The sequence below is a fragment of the Coturnix japonica genome, chromosome 11 (assembly GCF_001577835.2).
Source record: "Coturnix japonica isolate 7356 chromosome 11, Coturnix japonica 2.1, whole genome shotgun sequence".
NCBI classification, from domain to species: domain Eukaryota; kingdom Metazoa; phylum Chordata; class Aves; order Galliformes; family Phasianidae; genus Coturnix; species Coturnix japonica.
In genome coordinates this window covers 1,857,147-1,877,857 of record NC_029526.1, presented here as the reverse complement: position 1 = coordinate 1,877,857, position 20,711 = coordinate 1,857,147, and the positions used below count along the sequence as shown (strand labels likewise).

Here is a 20,711-nt window from a genome sequence, read left to right as displayed (position 1 = left end):
GAGATCCCCTGTTTATCATGGGCCTCCCACACTGACCGTTGTGATGAATGAAGATGCTAAGGAGCAACACCCTCATGAGTTTGCTGGGCCCATTCTTTGCTCAGTCTCTAAATGAGACATTTACTTGCAGGTATTTATTTCCTTTCAACATAAACAAGTGTCCTGATGTGCTGTTCTAAAGGGTGGGAGCCTGCTTGGTCCTTGGCTCTGAGCACTCATCAGCTGTGGGCTGAAGGAAGGAAGCAGATGGGTGTAAATGACGCGCTGTTCCCTCCAGCTGCACCAGTGGCAGTTCAGCATCTTCCTGCAATGCTTTCCAGGTAGAGGATTGCTGATCCTGCTGCAGCTCTGAGCATCTCCTGTCAGTGCTGGCTGTGTGCTACGGAAAGCAGGTGAGATAATGTCTCCTGAGCTCACCTGGAAGAGTCCCTGCCTTCATTCACAGATCGGTCTGACTTCATTCCTGCTGATGCTGGATCTGCTTTGAAGCTGTTCCTGAACTGGGAGACCTCCTTTATGCCTGCGCTGGGGCCCCTGGGAACACCCAGAGTGGCACACACGAGGGCAAAGCCTCCATCTCTGAGGGGCTGAGCCACAGCATCCTGCACATCTCTGCTCCCTCCCCATTGCCATGACCTGCTGGCAAGTCATTCCCCTCCTTGCTGGCCTGGTTGGCACAGAGTGCTCTGTGCCTGGCCCTGCATGTCAGAGGGGCTCCCAACCATGCATCGTGCTCACTGAGCCTTGCTGGACTTCTCTCTCCAGCCCTGGAGCAGCTGCCCTACCTGCTGCCTGCCTTCCCCTTCCCCTCCTGCTGGGCACATCAGCTCCGTGCTGAGGTTGATGTACTGATACAAGGGGCGCAGACGTGGCAGCCGGCCTGGAGGGGAATCACAGAACGGTTTAGGCTGGAAGGGACCTGAAAGATGACGGAGCTCCGACCTGCTGCCCTGTTCCCTATGGGTGCTCACCCAGCGCGTCCCGAGGTGGGACCTTTTTGCACGGCTGCGTGTTGCTCGTGCTTTTCCTCTTCTTGCTCTTTCCCTGCGGCTCGGCAGCGGGGTTGGCATCGCCCTCAGCAGCGGGGGGCTGCAAACCGGGGTCCTGCAGCACCTGCAGGTGAGTCCTGCGGGACAGGGATGTGCTGCAGGCCATGGCCAGCGCTGCGCCGTGCGGCTCAACACGGCGGTCGGTGCAGCACGAAGCCGGCTCCCGAAGGGGACGGGCCGCCTCACTTTGCGTCCTGCGTTGGGGCGGACATGGAGCAGCGCCGGGATCCGACAGCGGCCGGGAGGAGGCTGCGGGATGGACGGGGGGGCGTTACCGGGGGAACGCAGCAACAGCGCGGCACTAAGCCCGGCCCGTAGCGGGGCCGATCCGAGCCGCCCATCGTGCCCACACCTCCGTGCAGGCGGGGCTCAGCCCGGCACGGCCCCAACATCCCCCCCCGGCGGAAGCGGCGGTTGCCCGGAGCGCGGTGGGTGCGTGCGGTGCGGCCGGAGCCCGGCGGGTGCCTCCATCCTCCCCCATCCCATCCCATCACATCCATCCCATCCCATCCCGTCCCGTCCCCCCGCAGCGGTTCTGACCCGGTTCCTTCCGCCCATAACGGTAGGGAAGGAGCCAACGGCCCAATTGCCACGAGCGCTTTGCTCGGCCCCGGCTGTCTCGCTCTGCTGCTCGCAGCTCCTATCGCAGCTCTTATCGCAGCTCTTATCGCAGTTTATCCACAGATGGATTCATTTATTCCTTTGTTCCCCCCGTGCTTTTTGCAGAACCGGGCTCGGAGCAGCACAAAGCCGAACAACGCAGCTCCAGCTCCGCATGAGGTCGCAGCTCCCCGGCCGGGCTCGCAGCTCCGGTGGGTGGCACCGAGCTGTGCTGGAAGAGGAACGGCCGGGAGGAGCGAACTGCGGGCAGCTCAGTTTCCCTGCCCCCCCTGCAGCCCGGGTGAGCAGGAGCTGCTCACGTACATCTGTTTGCTGCTGGCAACAGCTGCTTTTGATGCTCAGGTTTCTAACACAGCTTTACAGATGCTTTCCTAGGTGCATATTAGGGCTGGCCTTGCTCCACCTGTAGCCACGTGCTCCTGCTGCTCTCCTCCTGCTTGCACGGTGCATCTCTGGTTCCTGCGTGGGGTTGCAGCTGGGTGGGATGCAGCCTGCTCAGCCCTCAGCTTCCAAACAGCCCCATCCTCCAGCCCTGCTGTCCCACCGATAGGAGCAAAGCAGCCACCTGCAAATCCTGCTCTAGGGAGCTGTAGGTTTGGATGCTTCATCCTAAGGCCAGATGATGATGATGATGCTGGGGATGCTGGGGGCTGTTGTCCCACATGGGAGGGTTTGCTGTGAGCACCCAGATAGGCAAAGCACTGTCATAGTGCTGTGTGATCTTGTGAGATCCAAAGCCAGAGGCAGCGTGACTTGTAAATCAGGGTGTGGGTGTCATCTGCAGGCTGCCTGCAGCAGGGCAGGGTGCCACTGGGATGTGGGCCCTGTGTTCAGGTACAGGAGGAGCCTTCCATCCCCCACCTCCCATCCCATCTGCCTGCCTTTCCCCCTCCAGCCCCCCCTGCTCTAATTGCCTGCTCTGTTACAGGGCCTGCTTTCACTCTGTCATTTTGCACCTAAATTACTGGCGTTGGAGGAGAGTTCAGACCGAGATCAGATGTGAGTCTCAAGGCCAGTAACTATCCCGGAGTCATCTCTTGGAGGATGCTTTTGTTCTTGGTATAAGAGAGTCCATTCTGGCTTAGCTCTGTCCATTTTAAATGGGATTAAATAAGAAGAGAATGGTGCTGTTTTACTGCAGCCTGAGACTCTGAAGCATTTCAGGAGTAGCCTTTGCAGGATGACTGGGTACAAAGCAGCCTCTGGACATGCCTGCTGGTGTGCAGTGCTTGCACTGCTTGCGTTGCCTCTGCAGTTGTGTCTGGGAGATGAATAATAGCTTTTTGCTAATGGGTCTCATGTCAACAAGGGTAATTGAACAGGGAAGACAGCAGTGCATTAGTTGCTATGAGTCAGGCTCGCTCAGCCTTGCACTGGTTGTTTATTGGTTTCTAAATGAAATGGGAGATGCTGTGTCCTGTCAGTGCTGGAATGCTGAGGATCCTAAAAGGGGCTCTTCCCATAGGGCTGAATCTGTTGGTATTGCAGACCCAGGAGTCAGATTTTCTGTGCTGAAGCTGTAGGCAGACATTGAGGATCAGTGCTGGTCAGTCCTGCAGTAGGGGTGGTGCTGCTGGATCCTTTGCCTTACCTACATGAAATCACAGCACGGTTGAGTTACAAGGGACCTCAAAGCCCACCCAGCCCCAAGCCCTGTTGGAGGCTGGTTGCTCCCCAGCTCAGGCTGCCCAGGGTCCATCCATAGCCTGGGGCACCTGCAGGGATGGGCACCCACAGCACTGGGCAGCCATGGGGTCCATTTGGGGTTGTTTCCTACTTGCAGGTTGTCCCTGCAGTTGGATATGAGCTCTCTGACATTAGCTGCAGCTCTGCAGTGGCTCCGTGAGCTGTGTTTAGTTCACCTCTCACTCATGGTCGGTTTCCATTGCAGAGACAGCAGAATGTGTGAAGGGCCATCCAAGATTTCTGGGCCCATCCCTCCAGACCCTACGGTCTTCCCAGACTATTACAGACGCCCTTTCTCAGGTGAGTCCTTGGGTGCTTATAAGAAGGGAAAACATGAGGCAGAGGTGCAGGGGGACCTTTGGCATCACTTGCTTGAAGAAAGCAGTGATGTGAGATGGTGCCAACCTGCTTTTTGTTTCTTTCTTTCTCTGTAGCTCGGGGGAGGCTGGAAGGCAATGCTCAGCGGTTGGATTTTACCTCTCACCCCACGGATTCAGCTCCCAGCTCAGCCCGTGCTTTGAGCAGTGCCCAGCAGCCCCAACCAGCCCCTCGCATCCGCCCCAGCGGGAGGGACTACTTGGAGAAGGGGCAGAAGGGAACGCTCGGCCTCCTGCTGCAGCTCGATGGGCTCTCTCTTGGTGGGGGTCTGCCAGCAAAGAGTAAGTGCTGCCTGGCTCTTATTGGCTTTGTATCCTGGCATTGCCCCAGGCTCTGGATGGTGCCAGTGTGGTGGTTGCCACAACCACTGTGCCAAAACTGGAAGGGAACCAGCTGAGGTCTTCCAAAAACAGGGTCAGCCCTCCCAGCATGGGGGGCAGAATGCACAGATTGTGTGGTCTTTGGTGGGGGGAGGACTTGCTGTTTCCACGGGTGGATTTAGAGATGGAGCTGTCAGCTCTGGTGTTGTGATCCAGGAGCCTACGTCTGCTGGCAGTGTTTGAGGGCTGAAAGCTGTGTCTCCCCTCGCTGTGCAGGGAAAGAGTCCAAGGACCATGAGAAGGAAAACGTGAGGAGAATAAAGGAGATTCAGAAGAAGTGCAAAGAGAGGGAGCGAGCCCAGGAGCGCAGCCAGCCCAAACCTGTGAAAGCTCTATGGAAATCCCAGAAATATGAGAACGTGGAGTCGAAGGTGAAGGCCAGACTGCAGGTGTGTGCCCAGGGGGCTCTTCAACTCTCCTGGCGGGTCAGAAGAATAAAATCCCATCACCCGTTCTGCCTGCTGCCTCCTGTCGTAGCAATCTGAGGGCAGTTCTTGGCGTGGTGCAGAGCAGCCCTCAGCTTATCCCTGTCCTGAGGTGCAGCCACTTGGCTTCTCAGCTTTCCACGTCTGGGGCTCGTGCCAAGAGCCAGTGGTGTTGTGCCCCACAGATCCTTATCCTCACCCTTTCTGCATGGCACCGGGGCAGATAAGAAGAGATTCAGGCTGTTCCAGGCTTCGTGCCAGCTCTCAGGACCCTGTGGACACGCAGTTGGGTTTTACCAACTGTGTACTGAGCTGGAACAGGCACAGTTTCTGTTCCCAGTGGTGTCCGCTCTCCTGTAGATTTTGCTTTGCTTTTGGCTTCTTTCTTTTCCTTTCTCTGGGTAGTTTTTTCTTTCCTGGTGTTTAAGTAACACATCTGTTGGGGGCTTTCCAAACTGCACCAAGGAGAAGCTGGGTGATGTGTTGGGCATCACCACTTGAGCAACACCCTCCTTGCTGCTTCACAGCTGAGCTGATGCTTCAGGTTCCTCCTCATCTCCTCATCACTTCCCTCCATTCTGTGTCCCTAGAGCCAACAAGGTGGTGCTACAAAGGTGATTTCCAAGCAGTTCCAGAAGCCTTGCCCCTTCTTTCTGGTGCACCACCAACCTGCTCACTGGTGTCTATGACCTTCCACATGCAGGAGCAAACCCACCTGTGCCTTAGGAATGAATACAAGCCTACGCTCTTGTTTGACAAACCCTCAGGATCAGAGGATGATTGAGATCCTCTTTTGTTCTGTGGGGTGGGGGTGTTCTCTCTGTGCAGTTACTGCGTGGTGTGTTACTGCACTCTGTGGATTCGGAGGCCCCAGGGCTGACTCACGTTGCTTTAATCATTGCTGAGGCCCTCCTGGAGCTGACGTGTTCCCTTCAATGCATCTCCATCTTGTGTGGGGCTCCTGCTCACAGGTGGAGTTGGTTCTGTTAAGTCTTGGAAGTCTGGCGTGGAGGTTTTTCTCCTTCATCTCTGTCAGTTGCAGCTGCTTCCTTAACAGCAGCATCCAGCATCACCTTGCTGTGCAGCTGACCATTGCCTCTGATGATGCCTCCCATCCCTGGTGTGTATCTCTATAGGGTTATGTGATGCTGCTCTGCTTCCGTGCCTGCAGTTTGCTTTGGTAAGGAGGGACTCTGTCCCACTTGTGGTCTGTGTGGATCTTCCTGCGGGTCTTTTTTCTTCCTTTTAGTGCATCTTCACCAAGTTCATTTGCCAGCTGTGGGTTTGTTGCCGTTATTGATCTGGTTTGGTCTTTGCTGCCTGTGGTTTGTGTGCAGAACTTCAGCCAAATCGCAGCAGAAAAGCACGTTGTTGTCTGATGGAAACCTGTGGCTGAGCTTGCAGTTCACCCCCCCCAGACTTTGCTGGGGAGTTTCTCTGTGCCCCATCATCCCATTGAGCCCTTTCTCTGTTTTATTCCTGCACCCTTCCCAGGAGAGCTCCCCACCTCCTCACCCAGAGGCTGTGAAGTTCCTACGGGCATATTCTCGCTGTGGCCCCGGGATCAGGCCGGGCAGACCACCATCCCCAAGCCCTGCCAGCATGAAAGCAGCAGCCAGCACTGAGTCTCTACAGGTGCTGGGTGCTGAAACCAAGGTGAGTTGCACACCACAACTGTCTTTGTGAATCCGCTCAGCATCTCACACATATCACTGCTCACTCTGCTTCTTATAAGAGCAGCTGCCTGTGTGTGCCATGCACAGCTCCCGCTGCCTCCCGCTCTCTACTTTCAGTTGCAGGTGGAGGGCAGTAGCATTAACTTCATCAAGCACAACGCCCGCAATGCCAAGCGGGCCCCTCTGCGACGCTCCCAGTCCCTGCAGGCGCTGGATGAGCTGCTGGGACAGAAGCAGAGGGAGCAGGAGGAGTACAACGCCAAGCAGAAGGGCCACGTCCCCCAGTAGTATGTATGGCAGAGGGACCAGGCTAAATCCAAGTGCTTCCCAACACAGCAAAGGAATATGGAGCAGGGGGGTGTGGGTGCTGCCAGCCTGGGGCTCTGTGGTCTTCAGGCAGTGACGTGGAGACCAGCAGGGCTCCATTCCTGGGCAGCCCTTCCTGCCAGTGGTGCTGACAGCAGTTTCTGTCTGCCCTGCAGCCTGCTGGAGAGGAAGGAGCAGTGGCGTAGACAGATGGAGGAGCAGCTGCGAAGCCGGCCGGACCCCGACACGCCACCCGGCCACACCATGATGCCCGAGGGCCAGAGGCTGGAGATGCTCAGCAATCTGAAGCAGAGTAAGAAGAAAAGAAAAGAGGATTCCAGCTCAAAAATAGGCAGGATTAGGGAGAGTGAAGCTTAGGAGCACAGGCTTCCTTCCTGATTTCCTGCCTCTTGGAGTCTGGGGTCTTCCAGTAATCACTGCACTACAGCCGTGTGTGTAGATAGAGCGATCCTTTGGCATGGTAGGACATGGAGGTTACAGGGCTGGCTTTCTGGAACAGGCTTGGCCCAGGGGACCTAACATTAGGGTTCCTATTGTACTTTGAATACTGCAGTTGGAAGAGATCTCTGGGGGTCTCTTGTCCAACCCTTGCTCAAAGTAGGAGTTACCTTAGAGCTGGGGCTTTGGGCCTCCTCCTCCAGCTGTGATTTCAGTCCAGGGATGGGTATTCTCTGCAGGTCCCTGCTCCCATGCTGCTGCCATTTTAACAGCTGAACAGTGAGGTTATAGTGTTAGGAAAAAAGGGAATTTCTCTTCCTCTCATGCAGCTTTTTGTGTTTTCCAGGCCAGGAGCAGCTGATAAAGGACCTGGTGATGCTGCCGATGCGTGCAGACACCCTCAGTGTTCAGAAGAGGCGAGTGGAGCTGGAAAGGAAGCTCTCCCAGATAGAAGAAGCCCTCAAAATTTTCTCCAGGCCCAAAGTCTTCATCAAGTTGGACTCCTGAGCCCATGGGGCTGCGAGCACCGCACTGCTCTGCATCAGCATCCCAAGGGAGGGGAGGAGAGGAGAGAGGAAGGCAGACCAAGGACCCTGCGGTGTCAGCACTGTGTCCAACACGCAGTTGGCACCTCTTGCTCCCAGGGCACATCCAGGGAAACTGGAGGGAGAGGAGCTACTTGGCTCCGCTGTGCAGTTTGGAGAACAGTTGTCCCCGTGCTGATTGACTCCTCACAGAGATCAGCTGTGTGCTCGGAATCGATGGCGCAGATCTCATGGCTTCTTATTTTCCTGTTTCTACACACTGGCAGGAGGTCCCCCATGCTGCTGCTCTGCACTTGGTTGTCCTTTTCTTTCCCCCACAGCGCAGCTTGTTCTGGGCACTGCAGGCTTTGCTGCACACAGAGCCTTTGCCCTGGGCTCCGTGCTGACCCATCCTATGCACACAGCCGGTGCCTCTGTCCTCTCCATCCTGCTGCATGCACTCAATAGCAGCCAGAAGGCACAGGGCTCCGGTGCTTCCCATTCAAAGAAGGGCTGGGGTGGAAGCAGGGGGACCTGGTGAGGTGGCTGGAGAGGCTGTTTTTGTCCGTGGGGTGGGATGTGCTCCAATAGAATCATAGTTTTCCCACATTGATGTGTCCTGGTGAATTCAGCGGGGCCTCAGGAGTTGGTGGTGGGCAGCAGAAAGCAGCAGTGCTGATGTGGTGCAGCCAGGAGAGCTGTGAGACCCCCACTGGGGATGGCCTGAAGTGAGTAGAGCACAGGGCATGGCCAGGTAGGTACCACTGTGCAGGTGAGCTCTGCCTTTGTACCATCAATGCACCATAGGGGTGTCAGCAGCTCTATGTAGGGTCCTGCTTTGTGGAGCAAAGATTCAGCCCAGAGGGCATCACTGGAGGGTTCTGGTCCATCTGCTGCCCAGAGCAGAACCAGATCCACAGCTCATGGCCTTGTCCAGCTTGCTCCACCAACACTGCATGGGACAAATGCTGCACACAGCTGCACTGCTGCAGCCTTTCCCCCATCCCAAGGCAGGATCTGGGGCTTACCAGGGTGGTGAGATGTTTTAGCCTCATCCTGTGCCCCGGGGCTGCTGGGGGACAGCACTGCTGCCAAGCCCCAAGGAAGCTCCCAGTGCTTGGGGCTGGAGGAGGCAAGGTACCAGCCAGAAAATGGCCCCATACCTCCTTAGGGCTGTCCTCAGGGCATCAATGCTGTGCTGCAAGCAGCCCCAGCCCTGCTGCAGTGCACTCCCTGCCATAAACAAGCCTGGACTAACCAGCTCTGCTGTCTGCATCTCTCTCCTGCCTGTCTGGAGCCCAGCTCAGTGGCCACAGGGAGCTGCACCCAGCTCGTGCCTTGCAGTCCTGGAGGGCTGTGGGTCCTCCTGTAAGACAGATGTCAACACAGCAGCACCCACATCAGGACCCTGTGTTTGTTTGCCCTGGGTGTGGGGGCTCACAGTGCCCAAAGCAGCCTGAGCATATATTGTAGGACAGCTCTGCAGTTAGCCTTGCTGGGCTCACCTGGAAAACAGCAAAGGTACGTGTGTGCAGAACTGTTAGGGACACACCTGCCCCATCCCAAAGCACCAAACCCATCTGCTGTCCTGGATGGAGACTGCTGGCCCCTGCAGCAATGCAAATGATGGACAAACAGGGTGTTTTTTAGAAAAGGTTTTACTGTCCATTGCAATATATTACTTGATGATGCACGCTTTGATAAAATAATTAAAAAACCCACGTGGGTGGAAGAAGGGAGGTGAGGGGCTCAGATGGGCAGTGCCCGGCAGGAGTAGGCTCCAGGGTAAGGACAGGGCAGAGGTAGCCCCGCTCAGTCCCACTGCCACGGTGCACACCAGCAGTCCGGCTATAGGGTGAGCAGGGTGCCATCCTCCTGCACGCTGCCCCGGCCGGGGCTGCCATCGTGGCTGCCCAGGGACTGCAGGGAGCCCTGTGAGCTGTGCGGGGACAGGCTGGGAGGGAGGGGTCCGTCAGCAGGGCCCCCATTGGGGCAGCCCATGGGGCCGTAGTGGGGCGCGCTGTCGCTCTCGATGACCAGGTCGCCCTCCTCGTCGCTCTCAGCTGTGCTGTAGTTGCTGAGGTACTGCGAGGCCGGGCTGGGGGTCTGCTGGCTGGGGGTGCTGTCCGTGGACACCCCCGAGCTGCCCGAGGCTTTGCTGCTGCGGATGACGTTGTTGCGCTGGTTGGCCGGTTTGACGGTGATGATGAGGTTGTGGCTGTTGGCCACCATCATGTCCGTCACCTGGTCCAGAGACTTGCCGGCCACGTCGATGCCATTAACCTCCAGGATCTCATCGCTCACCGCCAGCAGCCCCGTGCTCTCTGCCAGGCCGCCCTTCACCAGGCGGGAGATGAAGATGCCGGGCACCTTCTCGACGCCCTGCGGGGCCACGCGCACGCTGACGCCGTCGCGGATGTAGAAGCCCAGCGGTTTGTCGGAGCCGTGCTTGTGCAGCCGCACGCGGCGGTGCGTCTCGGGCAGGATGTCCACATCGATGATGGAGGAGATCTGTCGGAAGTCCTGTGGCATGCCAATGAGGAGGTGAGGTTTGGCCCTGCAGTGTGTGGGGCGCAGCAGCCCCTTCTTCTTCCTCTGCAATGAGTTGGAGGCAAAGACACCAGCGTCCGATTCTGCTGTGGGGAGCAAAGGGGGATGCGGTCAGATACCGGGCTCAGCACTGTGAGCACTGCGCGGCAGCCATGAGCTCACCAGCCTTCCCCACCAAACATCGCCCCGGCTCTTGCTGTCTCCTCTGGGCCCATCTCCTGGGATTACCCAGTGTACACACGGCTGGGATTAGTGGGATCCAGGCGGTGATTCAGCCTTAATCACACTTTAAGCCAAGCTCTGCAGTTTAACGCTTGAGCTGCCGGCTCTGCCAGCCTGGGGGCCGCTGCTGTGCCTTGCTTTGTGGCACACATGCCAGCTCCCCACACGTGACCCAGTCCCTTATCCCTGTTGGAACAGAATGACCAGGTCAGGGCCACAGAGCCCTGCCACACTCAGAACAGAGACACCCACCTCCCAGTGCCCCATCCCAGGGCTGCAGGGTCCCCACGGCCCCCCACCTCCCAACCCATGCATTCTGCCAGCACTTCATTCCACCTCCAGGCACTGCTATGCAGGGACTGGCTCTATTCCCCCCAACCAACCGCTCTGGGGCTGTTCAGTGGGTGCCATCTCCCCCACATCCCTCCCTTGACTGTATCCCCTAGGGGCCAAGGAACATTCCCTGGGCTCTTTCTGGTTTCTCCCCACCCCTTTCCATGGGGGAGCTCAGATCTGGATGCTGTGTTGCCGCTGCATCCCTCCAACACTGCACATGGTTTATGAGCATCCTCAGAGCCCAGTCTGCAGAACCAGCAGCTGTTCTGCCACCGATACAGAGAGCACCCAGTCCCAAAATGACCTCAGGAGGATGCTGAGAAAGCCTGGCCCCGGTGCCACAGCAAGGGGAAGGCATCGTTCTACGCAGTGCAGCACCCATGGAAGAGGCTGCCAAGTGCAGGAGCTCCCTGCCAGCACCAGACCCTGCTCTGGGCACGGGGCAGCCCATGGCACTGCAGGGACGCGGGGTTTCTCCCAGGACGAGCTGGGCTGCCAGGGCTCCTGGGTTATAAATATCTCTCTGCACTCACCGCCTGCCTTATTTTTAGCTTTGGGAAGGGCGGTGGAGGCTTTCCCACAGCTATTTCAGCACATGGCTGCTCTCTGGGGGGCGAGAGGCAGCCGGGCTGTGCCGCTCAGCGCCTTGGGGATGCACTGGGAATCCTCCTGCCCTCCATGTGAGCCCGAGCCCAGCCCTGGGGCTGAGCACCCACCCCCAGCTGGGCACCACTGGGATGTCTCCACTACTTCTATGTGTGGGTGGTGGCACAGGGAGCCAACGTGTTGTGGCTTTTGCTTTTCAAACCCACTGCATGGGGACTCCAAACCCACACATCCGGACACGCTGCATGCATGCTCCCCCTGCACCCAGTGTATGAATGAAGCTCTGCCTGTGATCCTCACCAACCCGGGGACTGGTTTGACTACAGCCCAGCCCTGGAATGACCTGGATCCATTCTAAATCAGCCATGACTCACGCAGGGCTCGCTCCTGGCCTCTCCGTGTGCCCCTCTTGCAGCCCCTCTGCCAGGATCCTGCCTCGTGCTGCTGCCCGGGTGCAGGAGGGGATGGTTGGGAGCTGCTTGAGTGGTACTGGAGGAAACCAATGCAAGAGCACAGGGAACCTGACAGCAGCACAACATCACCCCTCACCTGGGGACCTGGGCCAATGCCACGTGCTGGAGCCCCCACAGTGCTCAGGGTCCATCCCATGCAGCTGCACTTGGGCTGCTGCTATCACAGCTATTTTGCAGCCCGGCACAAGGAAGCTGCACTGCTTGGAGCCCACACCAGCCCGGCTGCAAAGGCGACTTCCAAGAGGTGAAACACATGGGCTGGGTGGCCATGGTGTCACCTCCTCCCAAGCCACCCCCCAGCACAAAGAGAAGAACAGGGCCAGAAGAACACTGCCATTCACCCTGCGTGTCCCAAGCAATAGATCCCAGCCCTTCTCCAGCCACCACTGACCCTTCTTCTGGATGATGACCCTGAGCAGGGGGTTGGCGGAGGACAGAGCCTTGTGGTAGTTGTCGTCGTTGTTGATGGGCAGCAGGTCGCCGTGCACGTCGGTGTAGCCCAGCAGCACATCCAGGCAGGGGATCTGATGCACGTTCTGCAGTAGGCGATAGAAGTCCTGGAAGGTGCCGGCGCTGGAGCGTTTCATGGCAAAGCGACGGAACTCGGCATCGAACTGCAGAGCAGGAGGAGGAGGAAAAGGTGGTCAGAGCTGGAGGAGGGTTGGCAGGACCCCAGCTGTTATTAATGGGGCACGAATTAATGGGGAGGGGGCACGTGGGGACACAGGGGCAGGCGGAGGCACATCTGGAGGAGACACATTGTGTGAGTGCAGGGCTGGGGGCTGGCAGAGCACAGCTGGGCGAGGGTGTGCTGGGGGGGCACATCTGGATGCGTGTACACATCTGGATGCGTGTACACATCTGGATGCATGTACACATCTGGATGCCCCCTCGCTCCGGAGAGAGCGGAGGTGCCCGGATGCACATCTGGCCCGAGGAGCCCCGCTGTGACCGGACACCGAACCCACACGTGCACATCTAAACGTACGGCTGCCCCCGCCGCCGCCGGGCACCTGCCGAGCGCTCCCGGCGCGGCGCCCTTCACCGCGCACAGAGGGCGGGATGACGGTATCCCCGTCCGTACGGCACCGGCACCGCTGCGGCACCGGGAGCGGAGCAGGGCCACGAACGGCCGGGATGCCGCTGAGATATGCCGCCCCCACCTGTACTGCCGGGGCGGGCGGGCACCATCAGCACCGGCATCGGCACCGGTATCAGCACCGGCATCAGCACCGGTATCGGCACCATCAGCACCGGCATCGGCACCGGTATCAGCACCGGTATCAGCACCGGCATCGGCACCGGTATCGGCACCATCAGCACCGGTACCGGTACCGGTACCGTCACGTCACGGTCTCTTACCTTGCTCTTGACCTCGATGACGGTCCCCCCGGCCCCGCCCGGTGCCCGCTGCAGTCTGGCCATGCTGCCCGCGCCGCCCCGTCGCTCCCGCGGCCACGGGGGATTTTCACCGGCCATGACGTCACCGCGGCCCGGCCTGGCGGCGCGCTGCCATTGGTCGAGGCGGGGCTCGGGGGCGGGGCCGTGGGGCGGGAGGAGCGCGATGACAACGTCGCTGTAGCAACGGGGGAGGGACCGGGAGCGGGGGGACCCCGGGAGTGCGGGGTCACGGACACAGCGGTGGGACCGGCAATAAAACAGACGATACGGCTGTGAGAGCCGAGCATGGGCAGCCTGCCCCCAGCGCTGCCTGACGCTCCCGGTGCTGTGCCCAGCAGCACACGGGGAGCAGAGCCGTGCTGCCCCGGGGTTAACGGGTCAGCGCAATGAGGTCAGACACATAATCCCGCTGACAGCGGGGTCAGCGCTGACGCAGGTAACACGGACAGAGGGCACCGGGAGCCCGGCACCTCGGGTCCAATGCACCGGGCTCATTGCCGGGCTCGGTTCCTGCTCTGAGCTGCACCCTGTGCTCAGCGCACTGAGCTGCGCAGCACCGAGACTGCGGCCACCCCATGGTCACCGCTTTGGGCCCGAGGAAGCCGCGCTGCAGGGTGTGGAGCTGGACACAGCACCAAAGCACCGCCATGTCACCGCCATGTCACCGCCATGTCACCGCCATGTCACCGCCATGTCACCGCCATGTCACCGCCATGTCACCGCGGCCCGGTTCAGAGCCCGGCCCGAGGGTATCATATCATCACAGTATCACAGTATCACAGTCTGGTGCGGGTTGGAAGGGACCTTAGAGATCATGGAGTCCAGCACCCGGGATTCGAGGCTCTGTGTAGCAGAGCGGCACTTCTACCACTTGCGCCACAGGGGGATTCGAACCCGGGTCCCGGTGTTGCACCGCGGCCTTCATTGCTCCCACTGCGCTCCGCTGTCCGGCGCTGTCCCGGTTACTATGGCGAAGCGGCGCCGAACACCCGCCGCCCCTCCTCGTTCCTGCACGCGAGGCTGCTTCCCATTGGCCCACGTGTCCGCCCCCTCCTCCCTCTCAGCCAATCGCATGCAGCCACCGCGCCTCTGCGGTCGGGCGGGGCGGAAGTGGGCGGGGCTTGGAAGGAAGCTATATAAAGGGCGGAGGCGGGGGGCCGCCACACACGCGCCATGGCGGAGGAGCTGAGCGTGTCGCTGTTGGTGCGCAGCCCCGCGCGGCGACACCCCGACATGCGGCTCCGCGCAGCGCCCGCGTGGACTGTGAGGCGCCTGAAGGCCGAGCTGCGCCGCAGGGCACCCGGGGAGCCCGTAAGGAGTGCGGGGTGGGGGGGGCGGGATGACGCAACGCCTGGGGGAGGTTGCGGCACCGTGAGACCTTGGGAGCAAGGAGCTGCATGGGGCCTATAGCGGCTGTATGTGCTCTGAGGTGGGGGTCATTCCTTTCTCTGTGTTTTCTTTAGGCTGAGGACGAGCAGAAGTTGATCTACTGCGGGAAGCTGCTGCTGGACCATCAGCTCCTGCAGGAGTTCCTGCCCGGGGTAGGATCAATGCTCCATCCTGTGCTGAAGCGCTCCAATATGGGGGGGCTTCTCTCATGTGTCCTGTGTCTCTCAGCAGGAGGAGCTGCACGCTCTGCACCTGGTCTACAACGTGAGGGCGCCTGTAGATGTACCGGAGAGCAGCACGGAGGTATTTACACTGAGTTATGGCACTGCTTTCAGTGCTGCAGGTGTTTCCTGTTCATGCTGTGATACTCTTGGTGTTTACCCTGTGACAATGTAGTTAAATTAAGCTCAGAAGCAGCTGCTGCCTTGTCCAGTACAGATCTGGATGGCACCTGTTGGGAAGTATCAAAGGTATAGCGTAGTTGTAGTGTGCTGCCTGGGGGAGCGCTGCTGCCTGGCCTGCTTAATGATATAAGGCCTGTCATAGCAAGGCTCTCCCATACAGAGGGTTATGCAGTCAGTTGGGGCAGCTCTCATTGCTGTGTGTGGAAGAAGAGATGTAAAGGAAGATGTGTTACTCAGCTGGCAGAGGGGAAGTTAGGTGGCTGCTCTCATGACTTACTGAAGTGTCACTGTCCAAACTCACTTGTAGTATACGTAGTGACGTTTGTAGAGGTGTTTGTGCTGTCTGGACTGAGCAATTTGAGCTTTTCCTATGTGTGTTGCCAGATATGAGTCACCCTCTGAGTACTATGCAGCTGTATCGCCCCAGAGCAGCTCTTGATTTATGTCTGTGTACTGCAGATGGGTGTGCATGCACTAGTCATGGTAGTTGATAAGTTGGTTTGTCTCGAGCACAGATCCCTTAGTTCTTTTTCAAGTTGTTCTTCCGTAACCAGATGGGACCTGAATGGGGGTGAAGCCATGAAATGCCTGTCACATATGGTGTTGTATGTACGAGTCACTATTAAGGGGCTCTAAAATAGAGATGGAGGTGCTTTGTAGCACAGGATTAAGTGCAGGGACAGTACTGTGGCACCTGCAGGATCCTTGTGAGATGTGAAACAGTTTCTCTAAAATAAGAACTGTGTGCTGAAATAGTTTGAGATTTGCATGGTGTTCTGAACAGCCCCTCAGGTAGTTATGGTTTCCCTACAGGTTAAAGCTGCTCAGCCAAAGCTGACGACAGAAGCTAATCAAGAACCAGCTGCTGCTGCTTCAGATGGTGGACGGCTGGGATGCTCTCCTGGTGGTCAGGCAGCAGCAGCAGAAGCTGGTGCCAGGTAAGTCCATTACTTGATCCTCATAGGCCTGCTTGGGCAGACTGTTGGATGCCAGGCCTAGTATGTGCATTAAGTCCTGTGCAGTGCAGAACAGGCCGGAGGTGCTAAGGATGTATAAAATCCAGTTAATGTGACACTGTTATAATGGCAAATCTTGCTTTTATCCTTTGGGGGAGAGATGTTTTTAGTACTTGAGGGGAGAATTCTTGTTTCAGTGCAGGAAATAGCAGAGGCCATCTGATGTCCTGCAATTAATGGCTCTTGTGGCTTTTCTGGTATTTAACACACGTCATTTAAATTTTCCACAGGCCTGAAACACCTCGGCATGGTTTCCAAGCGGTGCCTCCTGGGTTTTCTCTGTACACAACCTACAGCCTGCTTCAGATGTCCTGGCTTCAACACATCTATGCAAGGCAATACTACATGCAATAGTAAGTCTTCCTGAAGCTGCTAGGGGATGGTAGGAACTAATAGAAGGAAATGCAGAAGATGAAGGACTGCTAGTTTTCTTATGATGCAGTCAGAGGATTTAGTGCTCCACTGTTGTACTCTGCTTTTCTGCAGGGAATTTACTTCTGCTGTGATGTTAGCTCCTTACAGTGTTCTTTGACTGCTTAAAGTTACCCACAGATGGGAAACTGGTCACAGAGTTAAAGCCAAGAGCTGTAGCAGCCTTCCAGAGCACATTCAGATTGATCAGAGCAACTTGTTGTGAAGTTATTACTAATGGGAAGGTGTGTAGTTTGACTTGGAAGTCATGGAAGTTACCACAGGCAGAGCCAGAGCTTGCTTTGGGCCATTGTGAAGCTCAGCCTTTTCTTAAGTTGTATGTGATCTGATTGGTGGTTCTGAACTACTGAGGTGGCCAAGTTCTCAGTGTCTGCTCAGCTTTAAAAGGTTTACACAGCATTTCTCTGCTTTGCAGCTTGGCTTCTACTGCTGCATCTACTGACCCGACCTCCACACGGCGTTCTCAGGAGATCCCAGTGACACCCCCAGCTCCTGTCCCAGACCCATTTCCTGCACAAAACCAACCTGGGGACCAGAATGCTGCTCCTCAAGCCAACGTGGTGGCCAACCAGAACTTAAGGATGAACGCCCAGGGGGGTCCTCTCATGGGGGAAGAGGAGGAAGGTGGCAATCGAGACTGGCTGGACTGGCTCTACTCTGCAACGCTGTTCTATGTTTTTGTCAACATCGTTTATTTCTACTCCAGTGTCAGCAGATTCCTCCTGGTTATGGGTGGCACTGTTCTGATGTATCTGTAAGTGCGTGTGTGTTCTGATGTATCAAGCTGGATATTGAGTGTTGTCAGATGTTGCATTGAAGTGCTGCTCTCTGGGGGGAGGTGAGCTTTCATAGAGCTCTATGGGGCTTCTGTACCTGGAGAAGGTGAACCTCGGTACACCTCGGCATTCAGCAGAAATACAGTTACAGCCTCTGGGTTCAGAGTAGAAAGGATAGGTGATGGGGAATCATCTTGCCCCCTCTTCTGGTGTAGTTGATTTTCCTTTTGGAAAACTATTGGAAGACAAAGTAACTCCTAGTGTAAAGCCACAGCGTCTCTGTGAAAGTTGGGAAGCAGTTGACAAGTGCTTGAAATCTTGGGAGGGAGCCTTGCTTCTTCTCTGTAAGTCATGTAGCCATGTGAGTTTTTGTTATTAGAACACAAAGCTTAAAGTGATGTTGTGAGTTGCTTCTAAGCTGCTCTAGAAGGCAAAAACGGGATAAATCATGAGTAGAATACAGATAGCCCGCCCTTGGGGGGCATTTCTGGGGTGTCTGTGTCCTCTCATACACTGTTTGATCACCAGTGAGGTAATGGGTGCAGGTCTGTGAGTTCCTGTCAGCCTCAGAGTTGAAACTGCAGCTTAAAAATGCACTTCTGTATGTGCGGACTTGTAGAAAGAAAGCCAATGGCTTCATCAACTCCTGAAATGCACTGTTGTTAGTCCCCATATGCAATGTTATTCAGTTACCTTGATGTGGCAGGAAGGAGTCGCGTGTAACCACACAAATATATTGCCTTCCCTCAGGCACCATGTTGGATGGTTCCCCTTTAGACAACGACGAGCACAGCCTTTCCCAGATAACGTCCCTCCTCAGGCTGCTGTAAACCAGGACCAGAACAATAACTTGCAGGTATTGTGTTTTATACAACATGAGCATGAGATGCAGTGAGGTTTTTACTGTGCATTAATTACACAAGCAGTGAGAATTCTGCATTGCCAGCCTGCTTCCTCTTGTGGGGCGCTGAAGTGCTGTGTGTTATCTTCTACTTGTTGGGTGTTGGAATGGCCTGTTGCAGCCTAAGTTCTGTAACGGAACTCAGGTTGGAGTATGAGAGCAGGTGGAGTCCTGCATTTCCAGCAATGCTTGGGGTTGTTGTCAGTGTTTGCTGAGTTAATTAGCTATAAAGGAAACAGCTGACCACATAAGCCATGTATGCATCTGTCCTAAGCAGTATATTCTTAACTTGGGTTCAGTATATTCTTAACTTGGGTTGTTGGGGGTTACTTCAATAGAGAAGCACTATGTAGGTTTTATACTGACAGTGCAATATGAGTAATGATGCAGCTTAGCACCCAATTACCCTAATGCACTTCTGCAGCGGTTCTCACTGAGTGTTCTTCCTTTCAGCAGGGAGGGAATGCAGGCGGAGCAGAGGAACCTGAGGCCCTTCCTGATGCTGGACAAGTTCTGCCAGAGCTGCCACAGGCCAACCCGTCCCTTATGAGCACAGCGTGGCTGTTCTTCAAGACCTTCTTTGCATCCCTTCTTCCAGAAGGGCCCAGACTGACTCGCAACTGAAGTGGCACCATTTCCTTCACTGGAATGTCAGTGAGCTCCAGTCCTGAGCAAATCAGATGCCAACCCCAAAGCAGGAGTGAAAACGTGTGGCATTTCTCTGGCCTTCACTGATGAAACTGCAAGAGGCCTTAAGTTGTTGCAATACAGACACAAGATGATTGCCCTCATTCCAAAGAACTTTCTTCCGTAGCATTTATTGGGTACCTTTGTAGAGGCTTGGCATTGTAATCTTGTGCACTAAATGCACAGGCTCTGAGCAGGTGTGCAGAGATGTTAGAGAAGCAAATTGCTTCTTCCGTGCAATGTGATTCCTGTTGGAATGTTTCAAATGCTATTTAAATTACACTGAGTGTAGTACCTTCAATTGCTAGATGAGCATTAGCAGGTTTTTAGGAAAGATCTACTGTTCAATTGCTTCAATGGTGTTTTAAATTCCGCTTTGTAAATATTTTCCTATGAGAGATGCATTGTGCCATTTCCTTGGCTGAAGGGGCAGCTGTGGGGCACAGTGACCTCAGTGGAGCTGCAGGTTTCCAACTGCCCAACACGTCCTTCATACTCAAGGCTGATTTCTTTTTCTCTGCTCTCAAATCATGGGAGAGGAGTTAAGTGCATTCAACTTCAATCAAGAGTTTATGCAAGACTTGATTTGACTGCTTTAGATATGAAATCAAAGCAGTCTGAGACCTGTATTTAATGTAGAGGCGTTTTCACTCGACAGCAACTCTGTTGTGTTTGTTTCCTTCGATGTGGCTGAGGGCTTTGATTCAATAAAATCTGCGGTCGCTTATCTGTACTTGCATGTGCTCTACAGCAGAGCACGTTGTGTGCTCTGCTTGAAATTGAAAGGCCATGAGGCTTTGGGTCAATTCAGGGTAAGTCTTAACAGCACCACCAACAATGTCTGAGTATGGGGTGGGCGGGGGTAGGGGAAGGGGCTCCAGTGGACAGCCTGGCCTTGTGCAGGGGACAGGCTGATGTCCCTGTGCTGCCCTCAGGGCTGGTTACTCCAGGGCAGAGATGTTTGATGTTTGTGGCACTGTTGTTGTAGGTGGAGGCTGCATGGCCCTTCCTTTCCTGCAGGAGGTCAATGCCCTGCAGTGCCTTGTCCTCCCCTGCCCTCCTGCAGGCTGTGAAGGAGCTGGGAATGGCTGAGGGGTAAAACTGATGCTGTGCTGTTCTGTCTTTAGCCCCTTGTTGAGGGCAACTTTAGGAACAGGAGGGAGATCATCTGTTTATAGGGTCTGATAGTGATAGGACAAAGGAAAATAGTCTTATACTAACAGGAGATGCAGGTTGGATGTCAGGAGGCAGTTGCTCAGTGGGTAGTGAGGCTCTGGAACTGCTACTCAGGGCTGTGGGTGCCCCATACCTGGATGGGCCCTGAGTCATTGGGGGGCACCCAGCCCATGGCAGGGGTTGGGACTGGATGGGCTGTAAGGTCCCTTCCAACCTCAGCTGTTCTGGGATTCACTCACAAGGACAGCTCTGAAAGTAATGCCCCCTGTTTGATGACGTTGGAGGTGGATGTTGGTGGCGTGGCAATACGAGTTGAACTTTCCCACTGATGTTGTGCAACAGGTGGCAGTGGTGTCTGGCCAAATGGCATCTGATGTTGGAAGTGCATATGAAACCAAAGTGTCACACAATTGTTAAGGGTGGAAAAGAGCTCAAAGATCACAACCATCAATCTGTTCCCACCATTCCTGCTCCCAGCAAGGCTGCCCCACCAGGACTGCTGCTTCCCTGCCCTGAAAATGAGAGATCTTTGTTTCCTTGCAGAGAAAACCATTGTAGAAACATCCCTCCTCCCCTCAAAAAAGGGGCCTTGTGGAGAGGCACAGTGTGTTTTCATTGCAGAATGAGTCCTCAGCGAAGCACGAGCAGCCAGTGGTGGATTCTGGGTGGCATCTCAAAGGATGCCATGGAGACCTGTCCCATTGGGTTCTGTTGGGTCACTTCAGCCCCAGTGCTGAACCAGGCCTGGCAATCCAGCAAGGAGCAGGGCTGTGACACCAGGTATACTCCATGTGGGGAAAAATGGCACCTGCTGACATTCATCAGTGCTTGCTGAACG

General features: G+C 56.0%; 4 protein-coding genes across 27 annotated transcripts; 2 read left to right on the top strand and 2 right to left on the bottom strand.

The window, feature by feature from the left end:
• Positions 1-112: 112 nt before the first annotated feature.
• Positions 113-1,778, bottom strand: LOC116653968. 4 transcript variants are annotated; one of them, XM_032447087.1, is made up of 5 exons: positions 1,590-1,778; positions 1,236-1,298; positions 972-1,126; positions 786-880; positions 113-379 (listed from the first exon to the last, which is right to left on the bottom strand). In XM_032447087.1, exons 2-5 carry the CDS (start codon positions 1,259-1,261, stop codon positions 176-178), a joined length of 480 nt encoding a protein of 159 aa, XP_032302978.1. In that variant the 5' UTR covers positions 1,262-1,298; positions 1,590-1,778; the 3' UTR covers positions 113-175. The 4 variants fall into 4 exon arrangements, with proteins under 4 accessions (XP_032302978.1, XP_032302979.1, XP_032302976.1 ...); XM_032447088.1 differs by lacking the exon at positions 1,590-1,778 and adding an exon at positions 1,402-1,469; XM_032447085.1 differs by lacking the exon at positions 1,590-1,778 and adding an exon at positions 1,402-1,476 and having other exon boundaries at positions 972-1,298.
• On the top strand, positions 1,395-8,113 carry ENKD1 (enkurin domain containing 1). Of its 18 annotated transcripts, none has more exons than XM_015873727.2 (9): positions 1,412-1,481; positions 2,599-2,669; positions 3,562-3,656; positions 3,791-4,015; positions 4,331-4,503; positions 6,034-6,195; positions 6,333-6,502; positions 6,698-6,834; positions 7,327-8,113. In XM_015873727.2, exons 3-9 carry the CDS (start codon positions 3,572-3,574, stop codon positions 7,485-7,487), a joined length of 1,113 nt encoding a protein of 370 aa, XP_015729213.1. In that variant the 5' UTR covers positions 1,412-1,481; positions 2,599-2,669; positions 3,562-3,571; the 3' UTR covers positions 7,488-8,113. The 18 variants fall into 18 exon arrangements, with proteins under 18 accessions (XP_015729206.2, XP_015729216.1, XP_015729213.1 ...); XM_032447082.1 differs by having other exon boundaries at positions 2,599-2,681; XM_032447079.1 differs by having other exon boundaries at positions 2,599-2,729.
• A 1,031-nt stretch (positions 8,114-9,144) lies between these two features.
• Positions 9,145-13,577, bottom strand: LOC107319120 (partitioning defective 6 homolog alpha-like). 2 transcript variants are annotated; one of them, XM_015873754.2, is made up of 3 exons: positions 13,054-13,577; positions 12,083-12,305; positions 9,145-10,140 (listed from the first exon to the last, which is right to left on the bottom strand). In XM_015873754.2, exons 1-3 carry the CDS (start codon positions 13,168-13,170, stop codon positions 9,353-9,355), a joined length of 1,128 nt encoding a protein of 375 aa, XP_015729240.1. In that variant the 5' UTR covers positions 13,171-13,577; the 3' UTR covers positions 9,145-9,352. The 2 variants fall into 2 exon arrangements, with proteins under 2 accessions (XP_015729240.1, XP_015729241.1); XM_015873755.2 differs by having other exon boundaries at positions 9,145-10,137.
• A 653-nt stretch (positions 13,578-14,230) lies between these two features.
• HERPUD1 (homocysteine inducible ER protein with ubiquitin like domain 1) lies at positions 14,231-19,430 on the top strand. Of its 3 annotated transcripts, none has more exons than XM_015873749.2 (8): positions 14,231-14,403; positions 14,556-14,633; positions 14,713-14,784; positions 15,699-15,823; positions 16,132-16,254; positions 16,749-17,087; positions 17,860-17,965; positions 18,464-19,430. In XM_015873749.2, exons 1-8 carry the CDS (start codon positions 14,266-14,268, stop codon positions 18,632-18,634), a joined length of 1,152 nt encoding a protein of 383 aa, XP_015729235.1. In that variant the 5' UTR covers positions 14,231-14,265; the 3' UTR covers positions 18,635-19,430. The 3 variants fall into 3 exon arrangements, with proteins under 3 accessions (XP_015729235.1, XP_015729236.1, XP_015729234.1); XM_015873750.2 differs by having other exon boundaries at positions 14,710-14,784; positions 18,467-19,430; XM_015873748.2 differs by having other exon boundaries at positions 14,710-14,784.
• The last annotated feature ends 1,281 nt before the right edge of the window (positions 19,431-20,711 follow it).

What these genes read in the sequence shown, in the direction of transcription:
- LOC116653968 (XM_032447085.1), bottom strand. Translation starts at nt 1,441, where the DNA reads ATGTTGGGGCCGTGCCGGGCTGAGCCCCGCCTGCACGGAG. An exon ending in TGAGCCCCGCCTGCACGGAG is followed by an intron (nt 1,299 to 1,401) that starts GTGTGGGCACGA and finishes TCCATCCCGCAG; the next exon opens with CCTCCTCCCGGCCGCTGTCG. An exon ending in AAGGGGAAGGCAGGCAGCAG is followed by an intron (nt 380 to 785) that starts GTAGGGCAGCTG and finishes TGCTTTCCGTAG; the next exon opens with CACACAGCCAGCACTGACAG.
- ENKD1 (XM_032447075.1), top strand. Translation starts at nt 1,825, where the DNA reads ATGAGGTCGCAGCTCCCCGGCCGGGCTCGCAGCTCCGGTGGGTGGCAC. An exon ending in TGGGGGTCTGCCAGCAAAGA is followed by an intron (nt 4,016 to 4,330) that starts GTAAGTGCTGCC and finishes CTCGCTGTGCAG; the next exon opens with GGAAAGAGTCCAAGGACCAT. An exon ending in TGCTGGGTGCTGAAACCAAG is followed by an intron (nt 6,196 to 6,332) that starts GTGAGTTGCACA and finishes CTCTACTTTCAG; the next exon opens with TTGCAGGTGGAGGGCAGTAG.
- LOC107319120 (XM_015873754.2), bottom strand. Translation starts at nt 13,170, where the DNA reads ATGGCCGGTGAAAATCCCCCGTGGCCGCGGGAGCGACGGGGCGGCGCG. An exon ending in TCATCGAGGTCAAGAGCAAG is followed by an intron (nt 12,306 to 13,053) that starts GTAAGAGACCGT and finishes CCTGCTCTGCAG; the next exon opens with TTCGATGCCGAGTTCCGTCG. An exon ending in GGTCATCATCCAGAAGAAGG is followed by an intron (nt 10,141 to 12,082) that starts GTCAGTGGTGGC and finishes TGCTCCCCACAG; the next exon opens with CAGAATCGGACGCTGGTGTC.
- HERPUD1 (XM_015873748.2), top strand. Translation starts at nt 14,266, where the DNA reads ATGGCGGAGGAGCTGAGCGTGTCGCTGTTGGTGCGCAGCCCCGCGCGG. An exon ending in TGCAGGAGTTCCTGCCCGGG is followed by an intron (nt 14,634 to 14,709) that starts GTAGGATCAATG and finishes TGTGTCTCTCAG; the next exon opens with CAGGAGGAGCTGCACGCTCT. An exon ending in ACCAGAACAATAACTTGCAG is followed by an intron (nt 17,966 to 18,463) that starts GTATTGTGTTTT and finishes TCTTCCTTTCAG; the next exon opens with CAGGGAGGGAATGCAGGCGG.